The sequence below is a fragment of the Esox lucius genome, chromosome 21 (genome assembly GCF_011004845.1).
Source record: "Esox lucius isolate fEsoLuc1 chromosome 21, fEsoLuc1.pri, whole genome shotgun sequence".
Lineage (NCBI taxonomy): Eukaryota > Metazoa > Chordata > Actinopteri > Esociformes > Esocidae > Esox > Esox lucius.
In genome coordinates, this window is record NC_047589.1 from 17403102 (window position 1) to 17419254 (window position 16153).

At 41.6% G+C, this 16153-nt stretch overlaps 1 protein-coding gene and 1 long non-coding RNA gene across 2 annotated transcripts in view; both read left to right on the forward strand.

The window, feature by feature from the left end:
- Window positions 1-16153, forward strand: part of dpyda.1 (dihydropyrimidine dehydrogenase a, tandem duplicate 1) — a 198477-nt gene that overhangs the window by 145889 nt on the left and 36435 nt on the right. The window contains exon 19 of the mRNA XM_010891133.5: window positions 11218-11360. Coding sequence (XP_010889435.2) covers window positions 11218-11360 — 143 coding nt within the window. The remainder of the gene's footprint in view (window positions 1-11217; window positions 11361-16153) is intronic.
- Window positions 4963-8889, forward strand: LOC117593608. The gene is made up of 3 exons (XR_004575061.1): window positions 4963-7276; window positions 7936-8101; window positions 8749-8889. It is a non-coding gene; the product is annotated as an uncharacterized LOC117593608 (long non-coding RNA).

Below are 16153 nucleotides of genomic sequence, written 5' to 3' on the forward strand. Positions count from 1 at the left end.
CAGGTTAAGCATGACAAAAGGTATGCTCGGGAATATTCACAGCGCATTTCATGGGGATTATTTGGAGAAGATCGGGAGAAGAAGAGAGGGAAAGAAAGTTAAGAAAAGATACCAATATGGGAAATCAAATCCAACATTGTTCAAGAGAACCAGAAGTGGAGATTTTGCTTCTAAACACCTGCCCTGGAAGACAAAGCCAGAACATGGCCAGTCATGTCTAACCTTTTCTTCTTTTTACTGTTTTGTTCTCTCTTATCCACAGATCAGTCGATCAGGCTTTCCTTTCCTTTTTTTTCCCCCCACTTATTTGTCTTGCTATGTGATGTAACTAACTAGAAGGTGAGGGAGATCGAGGTTGTTTGTTGTGTTTCTGCTCTGCTACAGATTCTAGTTTGTAGTCTGGTGCCAGATACAGTGCAACACCTCTGTGTCCGTGTCAGCGTGTGCTGGGTAATAACAAGTATCGGTGCTTCACTTCATGGCTACAAAGAAAGATTGTGAGAGAGAGGGAAATAGAGAGTTGGAAAGAGAGTGACAAAGAGAGAGATATAGGGAGGGGACGGAGAGGAAGAGAAAAAGAAAAACAGAGAGGGTGTGAGAGAAAAAAAGGAGACCGAAAAAAGACAGACGGTGAGAAACAGAGAGCAGGAAAACGTGAGTGAGTGGAGAAGAGGAGTGATTGTCATTCTGGAGCGCTCTGCTGCTCTGCAGACGTGATCGCTGGGTAATGATGGCGGGGGAACGAGGCGTCTGCCGGCATTGAGGAGAACAGGTTTTGGCTGAGGGGATTGGTTCCTGAGCCAACGTCTAATTCACATATCCCTCCGTTAAGCCACATTATTTCTTCCTCTATGAACTAATGTTCCGAGATGCCCCCGAAATTTTTTCCCTGGGACAGGATTCAGGGGATGGGAACTGGGAGACGACTTAGCTGGACGCATGTCGGTGTTTGAGGCAATAACGCCCAACTCCCTCCCCCCTTCTCCTGTCTTTGTAGTCAATGGAGACCATTTGCCGGTCATAAGGAATAACGTGCTTGTTGGAAGGCCTCAGAATAGCCGAAACAGGCTTCTTCTATTAGCATTTTTATTCATCTCCAGGAGAGAGCAGAACCAGCATCCCTCGATTCGGCTCCGTTGTTAAAAGGAGACGGGGGAAAAGGGCATGCTTTCCTCCGTCTTGCATGCATGCTTTTGCCTGTTTGATTTAGTGCTGCATGTATCAGCGATCGGCACAACGGTGGGCAATGTTCAACACAGCCGTGGCAGGCAAACACACAACCGAAACCCCAATACACACTCCCACAAACACACACACACAAACACACACACACACACAAAGCCACGGAACGCACAGACAGCCACGGTACAGTAAGCCTGATTAATTAAAAATGCGGTGTCGGCCGGCTCTGTGTCTGCTTGACAGACTTCTCAGCCACTGTCAAGATTTCAATTTCATGTAAAATATTTTCCAAAGGCCAGAGTCTTAAATCTCATGGGCCGGCTCTAGCCAGAGAGCTGTGAACGTAACCATAGGCTAACCGCTAATGATAAGAATACAGGGTGAGATGAGGCGTCTGTAATACAGTCATTGGATTAGGCTATCAATCACCCGCCGTCTCCAGGGACAACGGTGAGGAGAAGACCAAACGGTGAGAAGAGAAATTAGGAACAGGGCTCGACTGGAATATTTTTTTCTCCTATTTTTTTCTTTCCATCTCTCTCACATGCGTTCTCTCCCTCTCCCTTTATCTACCTCTCCCTGTCTCTCTCTCTCTCTCTCTCTTTCTCATTCCTTTATCTGCTGGTCAAGCTGTATTTCCCTGAGGCTCAGAGCTCTTGAGATTCACAGGAAGCCGTTCTACTCACCAGCCCCTGGAAACAGAATGGATTCTCTCCTCATGATTGGATTGTGAAGGATCTACCCACAATGCCTGTGGCTTTTATTTAAAGAAGCAGATGTTTAGGAGGCTAGCAAACAGTGTGTAGTATGTGCACTATGAATATTATCCCTAGATTTTCCCTTCAGAATCAAAGATCCATTAGTAAGCTCTTTCCCAAAGCTTGTTCCTAAAGCTATTTGCATGTACCACTATCAGTGTCTGAGAAAAACAATGATCTTTATTTGTTCAGAGAAACCAAACAGAGTTCTGAAGCCTTATAGGATATGGTTGATGTTAAAATGAGCAATCTAAAATCCACTTGGACTGGCTAACCAAGAAGGTTCAAACAGAGCTGGACCTATTAAGGAATGTTCCTGTCTGTAAGTGCATTCCGCACCTGGTTGTATGCTTGGCGTATTTGTGCGTACATCAGACCAGCTCAACAAAACGTGCAGCAACAGAAGGCAAGTCATTGGATTGGCGTCAATAGGGATTAACCCTCAAACTACCGACTTGGGTCATTTTAAACTGAACAGATGATTAACTTTGATGAACCGACTTTAAAATAAATCTTTAGACTTTCTTCAGGACCAAATACCTGGTGTTTCCCAAAGCTTCTGCACATGTGCAGATCACATTCTGCATGTCTGCATACGAGACTTAGCTCATTGCAGATTTTATGGACCTGTTTCAACACATAGGTATTAGCATTATAGTAAATAACATATTAAATTAATATTGTATTGAAACATGCATGGCCACATTAGTGATTCAAATGATTTACCAACAAAATACTTCAAATAAATAGCTTGGTATCTGAAAAACAGGATTTGTTTTCATAATGCATACCAGTTGTTGCATGGTGCTTTTAGTAGATACTCAAATGTTTCACCCAGACTAAAATTATGTTTTATAAAAACGAAGAAAACAGTTTCCACCGCTCCTCAATCTTGCTTTTCTAAGACCTTTTGTAAATGATTGATCAAATGAATATGAAATGTTTACCTGGCCATCCACGTGATTTTCCACAAATATTGTGAAAACCAAAAAGTAAATAAAATACAAACATATGCAATACCTTCATGCATTTACTAAATGATCTTCCAAGGGGGATTGGTTCATGATAGAAATAAATTAGAAAAATATGCAATTCTCAGAATTTGCCCGTATTTCATGTTTCATGCGTATTCTATCATAACATGTCTCTTACAATGCATTGCACAGCTTGGAAAATCCCAGTGGATATCACTTATTGATGCCGTACAGCCTTGCAGCTTCTTCACGTGTCCTTACATGGTCCACCATATTAATGTATGTGGATGGAGGGGGGGCAGAGTGAGGGTAAAGGGAGAGATGGAGGGAGAGATGGAGGGAGAGAGGGTAAATATTTTGTGAGGCTGTACTGACACTGTTCACTCCACTTATATTAGGTAAATGAATATTCATCTGCCATTTCTACATAATCTTTTTTGGACAATATTTTTACGCACTGTCATTTCTTTCTATAATATTAGTGCATTTTTCTAAACATATATATATATTTTTTGATATCACCCTGATGTTTTAAAGTTAAAAACCAGTGCACAGTATTTCCAGGAGAGCCACATCTTGCCCCTCTCACTCTTTAACCTGAATAATCAAGACCAGAGATGGGGAAGAGGTCACTGCCTGGCATCGGGTCCTCTCGTAGTCCTGTGTGTGGCGGGGTATGAGATGGGATAGGACTCGGTGGCCTTTGCAGACCCCGTGCGCGTCTGTGTGTATGTATGTGTGTGTGTGTGTGTGTGTGTGTGTGTGTGTGTGTGTGTATGTGTGTAAGGAGATAGATCCAGAGCCGGTGGCCTTTGCAGACCCTGAATACCAAATGCTGGTATCAAACCTCTGCATTATGCATCTTTAGAGCCCCACACAAAGACAGTCATTGCTGCTATCTATCTGACTGAAATCCACCCAGCTGCTGTGTAGCCTACCACCCAGACAGAAAGGCCATCGTCACTGAAGAGGTTGCCATTATTATTCCATACAAATGTAAAGTGTGGCTGGTGTCCTGTCTAATTCACTGATTAATATGAAAGAACACCGGTTCACTTTAGGTAAACACTCATAAGGCTTATTCAAACCACGTGTTTGATAAGTGATGGATTGTAATGTTTGGTGTACTGTAGGTTCGCTGGAGTACGAGGGTCTTTCATGTCCTTGACTACACCATTTCATCTTTACTCATTGTCATATGTTTGTCTCCCGCACTATATATCACATTTGTCGGTACACATTTGTTGGCCAGATTTGGGAAATGATTCAATGTATTAACTGTGTCAAGGAGTGAAACATATTAGTATTATATGTCATTCCAAACCAAAAGCAATACTGAATATTGCATGATGCACAATTGATGGTCCTCCTATTTCCCCTCCAAACGAGCTTTATACCCCCCTACAAAGGCAAAACGTATTAACAAAGTCAAAAAGCCTAAGCTCAGGTTTGTGTGGCCATGCTGTGTTTGGACTCCATGGATCTATTTGTCCTTATGAATGCGTAGTTTCTCACTGTGGTGGGAAGGGAAGCTGCAGTTCTGAGCCCCTCTCCTCCATCACCTCCTCTCGCCTCATTCCTACACATCTGTCTGTGTCTGGAATTATTCATCAAAAATAGCAGGTATTACGTGAGCAGCTTGTGTAAGCAGCCATCGCCCAGTAGCACTGTGGAGACGGAGAAAGAAAGAGACAGAGAGGGAGAGAGATGAGAGTCCGCTTCCTTACCGAGCACTGTAGAGGGAAAGAAATATCAGCCTTCTGCAGTAACTGTGTCCATCTCAGATAGTGAGTGAGTGAGTGTATGTGCGTCGGTGTGGCTGATACACAAGACCCTGATGTTGGACAGACGGGTTGTCAGAAGCCAAATGATTAGGAGGGCCTTGTTTTACAGAGACAACAGGGCCTGTCGTTTTACAAGAGGGAGAACGAGAAGAACGAGGAGGAGGAAAGAAAAAAGGAATGGGGGGTGGCGGGGAAGAGTAGGGAGGAGAGGAAGGAAGGGAGCGACGGAGGGAGGGAGGGAGGAGAGGAAAGCAGGGAGGGAAGGGAGGAGAGAGGAGCGCACTGTGAAGGACAAGCAAGGCGTGAAACAATAGGAACAGTGTTCAGTGTGCAGGTCTTTTGTCAGAGTGGAAGAGAGCTGACAGGCCAGACTGTAGCAGCAAACACACACACACATACCTGCGTGCACACACCCACACACACACACACACCATATCGGAGAGAGCTAGACATCTGTAGTGAGTAGTGTGTGTTGAATCTACTCATCCATTTCTAATACAATGAAAAGCTCCACTAACCCTGCAGACAGGGAAGACCAGGCTTCTCACCTGGACAGTGATTTGCGCCCCCGATTAAATTCCTAAGGCATATGTTGTTATGAGTGTCACCCAGCATAATATTCAGAGCAATGTGCTGTGCTGCATTGACTCACTCCCCCCTGTTCGAAGTTGACTGTTATTTGGGTGAGTTTATTAGGTGGCTTAAGGTGGCGTCAGATTGCCTTTTGATGGGATACAGTGTTGAATGGTGTTCAGGGAGATGTAGATGCACCGTTTAGGACTGGTGGGGGCGGGGTTCCAAGGATAAATGGCTGGAGGGAGAGAAGAATGGCTTTAGAGATCGATGGAGAGAGAGACTAGAGGCTTCCTATTGAGGAGAGTTGAAGAGGTATCTGGACAACATTATTTCCTTGTAAAAAAATGTGCACATACACATTTCAATTCTCATTACCTTTATATGACCTCACCTTTCATTGTGGCCAGCAATGCTGCCTTATTGGTCTGGAGCTCAAATTTCATAATAACCACTAAGCCGAATGCTTAAAAATAATTAATCAACGTAAGGAATTCTCTGTAGAAAAATATGATCTGGCTTTACACAAAGCAGTTGTCATGCCATTGGTTTCTTCAACAAAGATGTAAGTCTACCCCTCCAAATGAATATATGAATACAGTAAGAGTTTGAGACACTTTCATTCACATAAGAATTGGAGCTGTTTGAGGCAGCCTCAGTCTTGTATACTCTGCTTGTTGCGTTAAAGGGTTTGTTTGTTACCTTTTTGAAATGTGACTCAAATGCATGTTTCTTTCACCTGAAACAAGACTAACTGAATAGTAAAGGCACTTTCCCCCCACAAAACTGTATCATCATGAGACGATATAGAAAAACTGACTTGGGCAGCGTCTAGCGACTGGAACGCTGAGGCAGTGGGGCAATCAAGCCGAGGCTCTGGTTCACTTTAGAATGCAAGGTCTTCATTACACCCTTCCAGGTCTTTTCCTTTCAAACATATGCTCATTCGCAAACAAGATGGAAGAGCTTCTTCCTCCCCTCTGGTTTGTGCTTCACAGAATCCTAGCTAAATGTCGCTGTGGTGGAATTAGCCAGCTTTCAGCTATATCATGCTTATTGCGTCCTGGAACAGTGCAATAAATCCTAGGGTGGCGGAAGATGTTTTTATGTCATCCAAGGTTTTGCAAGGAAATCACTTTCCATAAATCTTCCTCTCATAACATGCTAACTATTTTGACCCAATGCAAACTAATGTTGATCCCGCAAATTCTAATGAGGAATTTTGGTTGGAGTTTACTTTGTACTGAGTGCCAGCATGTCTAGAATGGAACAGCTTCTCACTGCCCCGATCAAGTAAAAGGTTTAATTCTACATTGACTATCACAAACAGCAGCTTCCCAGATACACACAAGTAATGAAATTCTCCAAAAAGATAGAATCACAATAAAACACTAGGCCATAAGATGCTCCAACCCATTCCTTCATATAGAGAAACAGTTAAAACTGTAAAGCCTGTCGAACATTCAGTTCTAAAGGATTGACAAGGTCACTGGGGAGCTAAAGGACTGCCTTGAAAGATTCAACATGTTCAAGGACAATAATGCCAACATGCAAGACTACACTGACAGGGTCACATCCTGCATGAAAGAATGTGTCCATTCATAAACATAAAGAGGAGGACCACCGAGGAGCAGCCCAAGAGCAGGTATAGATCCCTTTTTGTGGAATAAGTCACCATGAGTCACCATTCCACCTCTTTTTGTGGAAAGGAGGAGGAACCTGTTCGAAACTTGCATAGCAAGTTTGACATTTGTGATTTTTTTTTTTACATTTGCATTGGCCCACTTTTATTTGTCTTCAATAATGTTTTGTGCAGCCGAAGAGGGACTTTGGTTGATTCTTTTCTGACACTTCCCGTCTTTGAGCGTTAACAATATCAACAGTTGAGATTGCTCCTTGTATCACCCTGACCTCATTCTCCCTCATGCTGCCTGGAGGAACAAACCAAGAAGGTAGCCAGAGATCCCTTGACTGGACATCTACTCCTACTTTAAAGACAGTTCAGGTAAGTTAGACCTATATCTAACATGAATACGCTTACGCCTGGTTTTTACGAAATTCTGAAATGATGTCAATCAGTGTAATGCTTGACTAGCTGGTGCTACACCATCAATTAGCTAGTTTGAGTTGTTGTTTTCGTTGACAGTGGGCTATAAGCTGCAAATAAAATTAGTTTGGTTGACAAAATGTGCCTTTATCTCCGTACAAAGGCCTTTTCTATGGTTTAATTTGAACTTAATACATATTTATTAGTGCAACCATACATTTTAACCTCCATGTTAGGTTCCCTTATTGATGGGACGGAGCAGTTCTCAACATGTTCACAACTTTATGTAAGAGACACCTGTAATGTAATGTAGTAACCAGTGCAATTCTAATTTTAAAATATTAGATTCCGGACATACTGATGGGTACAGACCACCTTTCTATCAAAATGTGAAGACGACTTAAAACTCTTTAAGATTCAGGTCAAGCCATCACTGAGGGTGACCAAAAAGCCTCACCACATCTGTATGGCTGTGCAAAATGATAGAAAGAGAATCACTTACTGTGAAAAGAACATAATCCCTTATCTACCTTGAATCACATTACTATCAGATGTCAGTCTTGGGTAAAATATGAAATGAAGTGGAATTACACTTTGTCTTCTGTTTGTATTCACAGGTGCAGCAGCAATTGTTGCCCTGTCACATGGGCTATGTCGATGGTATCATCAAGACCCAGCAGCAAAGAGTCATCCTCTGTGTCCAACGATATGAGGATTTCATCAGCAGATTCTAGGCACGAGTACCCAGTGATGGAGCAGGAGATTCGGGCAAATCAAACAGAGGTTAAAACAGTATTTACAATAGAGTGCGTTTGTGTGTAAAATGGAATGTTTATTTGTAATTTAAAATGTGTTTGAGCTTTCTCTGAAATTCATAACTTTCTATCCAAAGCTTTTCATTAAGAATAACTGATGACACAAACGTGCATTCTTGCATTCTCAGGAAAAACGAAGGTTACAGACTGTTCAGTGTGTTTTTTTAGTTGTTTTTTTATGCGCAGATCAGTCATTAATGTAAATCTAGTTAATGGTGAATACTGTCATTATTAGCATCATTTCTGCACCCCTGTTTTTCTTTTAACTGTTCAGTGTGTTGGCAGGTACAGGGAGGTAGCTGCTGCTATAAGGAAGATGATAATGCAGAACACGCATTAAAGTCAATGCATTAAAGTCAAAACCAATGAAACTTTAAAATGAGCTTACATAACTTTAGCTTAATCAAATCCAAGTCAGTGTAGTTCTTTGCTCAAGCAAAAATAAGTCAGTTCAGGTTTTATGTCAGTTGAGCTTTGGAGTTAAGATGCTGGACACTAGTCATCCATTAACCTGTTTTTGTTAAAAGCCACACTTCCTGACATATTCACCAATGAAACATACATATGTGCAATTATATCATTTTTTCATTCACTGTTTTCCATTTCGTCTCGCAGAGACTTGGAAAGCTGAAGAGGAGGAGGCCTATCAAGGATATGAAATTTCCCCTTCAAGTTGTCGATCACCTGCCCTTAACCAGAATAACTTTCACCCTTTTGTAGAATATTGTTTTTGCTAATAAAACATGTCTTGTGCCACAATGGGTTTTAGGGCTGTACAGCTTTCAGGTCTTGAGTGATATTATTTAAACTACACAATCTCAATACTTTGTGTCTTTCTGAGTGTTTTTGGTATTGGAGAGAGTCACGCATTATGTATAGCTCCTAGATATTTATGGGGTAAAACCCATCATTACTTGAATTTTTTAGAAATGAACATACCAATATGAACACTGGAATTCATTCTGGATTCCTTTCCATGGGAGATGGTTCCTGCTACTGGTGAACACTGGGGTGGGGCGGACTGGCACCAGTCAGTCGTTTTTTAAGAGTGAATCTCCAAATCAGCCAAGATTTGAAACCAATGGATGAGTAAAACAAAAACACTTACAGTATATACTCACCATTGTATATATTGTATGTCAACTTAGGATAGATTTTGTGTATGTTGTCTACCACAAGCGGCAAAACTATGCACGTGTGTATGTGTAATTAGCGAATGAGGGTGATTCTGATACTGATATAACAGACTGTACTGTACAGCTGAAATATAAGGACAGTGTCTACATACCACTGCTCTGATATTATGATGTGGAGTCACTACAAGACTCTGCCGTTTACACTGTTATGTTTGGTGGGGGAATTGTGTCATGTGCAACCTTCTGAGGCAAAAGGTGTGAAGTAACGCATTTGCAGATTTACAATAGTATTATTCTTGACCAAAAGAAATCGGACACCCATCGAGAACATACTTCTACGTCCGTGAATGTAAAAAACCCTAAGAGAAAAAAAGGAGAGGAGAAGCTTTTCTGTTGACAGTGTAATCCACAACGCTCATGTGAAACAGGCAGCCAGCTAGATTAGCCGGGTAAAGCGTTTAAATGTGTCCCTCTTTGACAGCAGTCAATGTGACAGCACTCTCTTTGACAACCGTCTCTTTAACTTGACTGAAGCCAATCGGATACTCTCCAGCCACTATGTATTTTGCAGGCGTCCCAAATAGCACCCTATTCCCGTTGTGCTGCACTAATTTGAATCAGGACACATTGGACAAAAGTATTTCACCTACGGAATAGGGTGCTATTTAGGATTCAGCCTATAGAAGTGCCACATTAGACATTCACAGGATCTGCCTCCCAATATGAATATGCCAAACATGAACTGATTCGGTTGTTCCAGTTGATTCAGTATGCAGCCATTATAGAAGTTATGAAGGGTGGTGGTTTATCTATAGATGAGAGGCACTGAGCTGGTTGAAAGACAGAGGTATTGGAAAACACACAGGAAGATTCAGGCCTTGTAAATATGTTGTAACTGAGATATGAAGTTTTCTCTGGATCTTCTTATAGCATATCCAGATACCTGGCATGTTAAAGGGCCTTAGACATTGTCTCATTAAGTCTGACAGGGAAAAAACAAGAAGTGTTTTTCTTTCATCGTATCAAAGCCCTAGAGCCCTACATGCCCCTCCTAATGTTAAAGCCCTATTTTTTACCTGACTCTCCCACCTCCTGAATGAATTAAAGACTCCCGTCCAATCCCAATGACAGATGGAGCAGTTTATCACATTAGATTTAACCTCATTTAGCAGGCATGCTTTTCTCCCATTGATCAGAGACATAGACATTGTCTACACTCATTTAGGTCCACAGACTCAAACATCCTGCCCTATGCTATACTAGGTCACAGAGAGAGAGAGAGAGGTAGAGAAAGGAGAAAGAGGGAGAGAAAAAAGGATGTAGAGTATGGGGGGGGCAGAGAGGGAGATAAGAGAAAGGCACAGAGGATAACTGCTCCCTTTACTACATTTAGCAGTCTGTATTTAGCAGCCTGTATTAATGAAATTCTACCGCTGAGATGATGAATGGAATGACAAGATATACAATTTACCCCATATTTTAAAAGGATAGTTGGTGTAATGTGAAGGCCGTTCTGATTCCTCATTCTTTCTTATTTTTCCCGTTTTATGTTTCCAGTTAGTTTTTTTATTTTCCACTCACGATTAACTGTTATCTTGTTCACTCTGGGTCCAAGAAACAAAATAGTTATATCTAGAATGTTTTGTTGCTGGAATGAAAAAGAATGGTTCCCTCACAGAAATGAAGAAACACTTCGGAACTATTTTTAGGCGTCGTGGGCATTAAAAGAGCTGGATAATACCAGTGTTATCAGCAAGAGAACTGCATGGTCAACAACACCTCTTTTAATAGCAATGTTCACGATGTTTGCAAAGATCACACTTGCTGTAAACACAAGGTCAGTTTGTGTGTAAGTTTTGCGTGAATAAGTAAAGTTCAATGTGCTTGCCTTCAACGGGCCTTTGAGTGAACCCTGCCGTGTTTGTTCACGTTTTGTTTGTTCGTTTAGGAAATGCCATCCGACCCATCACCCTGCGTGCTGTGTCTGCCATCGCCAGGGCCCTGCCCGGCTTCCCTATCCTGGCCACAGGGGGCATTGACTCAGCCGAGTCTGGTCTACAGTTCCTCCACGCTGGAGCTTCCGTCCTGCAGGTGACAACATTGCAATCATCTCCCCACGCGCTCTCTCCATTTGCCCCCCTATTTCTCTCTGCCTCCAGCCTCCCTCACTCTCTCTCTTTATCTCTCGGTCCCCTCCCTGTCTCTGTATTTCCCAATCTGTGTTTCTTTCTCAGTATACACACTCCCTTCTCCCGCTCCTACTTCCGTGACACTTCTGTCTCGCGAGGTGTAGCCACAGCGCTGCAGCCATTGGGCCCCTATCTCACCATGTGCCATTTATACAAGTAAACATATTCAGATGGGACTGAATATACCGTTGCGTACACTTTACCTCACGCTGGGCCACTGGCTGTGGAAATCATCGGTTGCAGTCAATGCCCCATCTGCTGTTTGTGTTTGTGCACCGTCGGTACAGTTGCACTGGCTTGGCAAGTGTTGCCATGTAACTGTTTCTTGTGTCTGCCTGCGTGGTCACGCTATCAAACCTCCAGCCTGCCAGCAGGAAGTCGCCCACAGCCTTTCGCTGTGACAGTGTGCAGACTGAGGCCAATGAGTCTTTCTACTTCACCTTAACTTTATTTGAATGTTCACTTTTGGGATTTAAATTGGGAAAGTGGGTTTTTTAGCTTTGGTGTTCGTTTCACATTCCCTAGTGGTTCATGCCTAGGGAGTAATCAGCCATATAATCAGCATGCAAATTGAATCACAATGTGAATAAATGCATCCACTCTTTGTATGTGTTTTTTTTTTTTTCTTTCTTTATAGATGATTTAATCTTTGGGTAATACCGCCCCTCTACCTGTGCTGTCATATTGTAACACAGAGGATCTGAGGTGTCTCGACGCATGCAACCAGAGATTCCTCCCACTGAATTAATGAGAAAAGTTAATTAAAGAATAGAAAAGTTACGCTCTCGATCAAATCAGAATGCCATCTATTTGGGGAGGCGTGTTCTCTCTTTTGAAAAGCCTTCATTTGTATTTCATTGCGCATGATTCAATCATAATTTCCAATTTCAGAAATCTACAGCTTTTCTTTTTTTTTTTTACCTTTAGAAAAGAGAATTTAGTTTCTTATTTGTATTGAATAATTGTTATACATTGGGAAAGACAACACCATCACAGTGACAGCAACCACAATAAAAAAAGAAACTGTGACAACTCAATGAAAGGGGAATAAAACCGTTTTCCCTTGTTCCCTCCTTCTTGGATAGGTAGTTATATAACCAATTAATAAACTAAATTATATTTTCTAAAGGTAAAAAAAAAAAGCTGTACATTTCTGACTTTAATGCGTGTTCTGCATTATCATCTTCCTTATACCAGCAGCCACCTCCCTGTACCGGCCAACACACTGAACAGTCAAAAGAAAAACAGGGGTGCAGAAATTATGCTAATAATGACAGTATTCACCATTAACTAGATTCACATTAATGACTGATCTGCGCATTAAAAAAACAAACAAAAAAAAACACACTGAACAGTCTGTAGCCTTCGTTTTTCCTGAGAATGCAAGAATGCACGTTTGTGTCATCAGTTATTCTTAATGAAAAGCTTTGGATGGAAAATTATGAATTCCAGAGAAAGCTCAAACACATTTTAAATTACAAATAAACATTCTGTTTTACACACAAACGCACTCTATTGTGAATACTGTTTTAACCTCTGCCTGAATCTCCTGCTCCATCACTGGGTACTCGAGAAAGAGAGAAAGAGAGAGAGAGAAACCTCTTTCAGTTGATCACTGGGTACGACACTTTGGGTTTCATCCCATCACTCACAAAGCCTGCTCACTGGACACTAAGCCAACGGCTGATCCAAGAACATTATGAAGACCCGGGTCATGCACTAACCTGAGCACCTGCTATTTATCCTTTCTTCTCTCCCAGCCAAAGCATACTATGCTCAAGACCAGGGGCTGTAACGTCCAGTCAATAAAACCTTGCAAAGATATGAGTTGATGCCCAGCTCAACCCTCTGAACAGTTACCAGGATGTTGTCACCCCTCAAGTTGAATGATTACAATTCCCTTATTCAACTCCTGGCCATTACTGGTAGGCCTATTACTGTCCGTGTATATATAACAATTGCACATGATACCTCTGTTGTTCCTCCAAAGCAAGCTGAGTAGGCAAAAATAGAACCGGTTCGCAGGCCAGAGACCAGTGTGTGGTGTTATCATAACCTTGGATGCCAAGGCCGCAAATGGATGCAATGTCACTTTGGAATTTCCATCGACAGACACCAAGCAGGAGGTTTGCGCAGACAATACATGGAGTTCACCAACATGTTTCACAAAAGCTCAGAGCCAAGAGAAGTGCTGATTTTCTAAGAGAGGATATTGAGGTCTACTGGCTGCAATGTCTCGAAGCTGGACACACGCAGTGAATCCAAAACCGAGCCAAATCCCATGTTTGAGCATTTGGTCTTGAGGCAGCCCTAAGGCTGAGCACACCCTCAGCTGCTGTATGGCCAGGGGATAAGAACCTATAGTGGCACCTGGAATGCCCTCATTGCCTGCCAAAATCACAGCCAAATACACCTCGAGAGTGAAAAAGGAATGACCTACTTGAAAAATATTACAGCCCAACTAATTAGTCATTGGCCAATATTATCAACCAATAGTAGCCGTTATCTATTCCATAAACAAAGTGCTGATATTTTACTGTATGTGTAGATTTAACTGGTTATACATATGATATACAGTGGATATAAAATGTCTACATACCCATGTTAAAATGCCAGGTTCTTGTGATGTAAAAGAATGAGACAAAGATAAATCATGTCAGAACCTTTTCCACCTTTAATGTGACCCATAACGTGAACATTTCAATTGAAAAACCAACTGAAATCTTTGAGGGGGAAATTTTTTTAATAAAAACTCACAATAACCTGGTTGCATAAGTGTGCATACCCTTATACTAATACTGTTGAAGCACCTTTTGATTTTATTACAGCACTCAGTCTTTTTGGGTAGGACTCTATTAGCATGGCATATCTTGATGTGGCAATATTTGCCCACTCTTCTTTGCAAAAGTGCTCCAAATCTGTCAGATAGCGAGGACATCTCCTGTGCACAGCCCTATTCCGATCACCCCACAGATGTTCAATTGGATTCAGGTCTGGGCTCTGGCTGGGCCATTCCAAAACGTTTATCGTCTTCTGATGAAGCCATGCTTTTGTGTATTTGGATGTGTGCTTTGGGTCGTTATCATCTTCAGCTTTCTAACGGACACCTGAAGGTTTTGTGGCAAAATTGTCTTTAAAAAAAGTTAATAATTCCCTTCACCCTGACTAAGGCCCTGGTTCCAGCTGAAGAAAAACAGCCCCAAAGCATGATGCTGCCACCCCCATGCTTCACTGTGGGTATGGTGTTCTTTGGGTGATGTGCAGTGTTGTTTTGCACCAAACATACCTTTTGGAGTTATGGCCAGAAAGTTCAACCTTGGTTTCATCAGATCATAACACATTTTTCTATGAGCTTTTGGGGGACTTGATGTCTGTTTTAGCAAGCTGGGCTTGGATGTTTTTCTTTTAAAGAAAAGTTTTCCGTCTTGCCACCCTACCCCATAGCCCATTCATATGAAGAATAAGGGAGATTGTTGTCACATGTAGCACACAGCCAGTACTTGCCAGAAATTCCTACAGTTCTTTTAATGTTGCTGTAGGCCTCTTGGAAGCCTCCCTGACCAGTTTTCTTCTCGTCTTTTCATCAAATTTGGAGAGACGTCCAGAAATGGAAATGTCTCTCTTGTGCCATAAATAGACACAATAGCTTATTGGCCACTGTCTGATATTGTCTAGATACTTGCTCACTAACCTAAAACTAAAATGTGAAGGAACATTGGCTCCATGCTATCAAAATCACTTGCTTTCAAACTAAGTATTTCATGGCTATCTGAGGTATAATATGATTCTACTTGTTGATTATGCACAACATATTAGACAGGGTAAGGGTTATGTAACATTGCAGGCAGGAGTGAGGACATAGGTGCAAGGGGAACAGAGGTGTTGTTAATAATGAATTCCTCTGTTATCCAAATAATTTTACCCTTATTAAATACATGTATATATAGTCCTTGGTTTTTCCCATCCAACATTAAGATTGGGATTTGCAGTCCTGTAAAAAAATTGGTCTAAAAAAAGAAAATATCACAACCAAAACATGATATATGGTTTCAAAAAATCTGTGGTGTCCTAAATTTGCCTGACAAAATGAAAAACCCTATTCAGTATAGCAAGTAAACAGAAAGAGTAGGAAACCCAACAGATGATGAGAAAAGTTGGTGGCTTGGATGACAACATCAACTGGCAGAGCTAACCAAGGAAATTGTTCTTATCATCTATTTTGCCTAATAGAGCACTAGGCTAATGTATTGAATATTAGTTCGTCCAGCCAGGTGAAACACGACCTAACTTTCAAGGTGACTGAAATAATTATGCGACCACAGCTAATGTGCTACTGTCCAAAACCTGTCTCAAAATCAGTGCAAACAAAAGCCCCTAACACTGCTAAGGAGGACTCTACAACACATGCACATGCCATTTTTATGAAATGTCAAGGAAATTATACGTGAAAATTCATTGAACGCACAAAGGGTTTAAAACAATATGTTGTAATCCTGGCAGTTACAATCAGCCTGTCTTGTCATTCTGATGCTGAAGACTGAAGGATGAAGGCGGGTGTTGAATGGGAGAATCACTGCTATGAGTTCTGGGAATTGTACAGAAAACGAGACAGTGTTGTCTGAAATAGCCATGATTCATGGTTCAGAGATGCATCAGACACATTCTTTTCAGAACAAAGAATGTGATGAAGTCCAT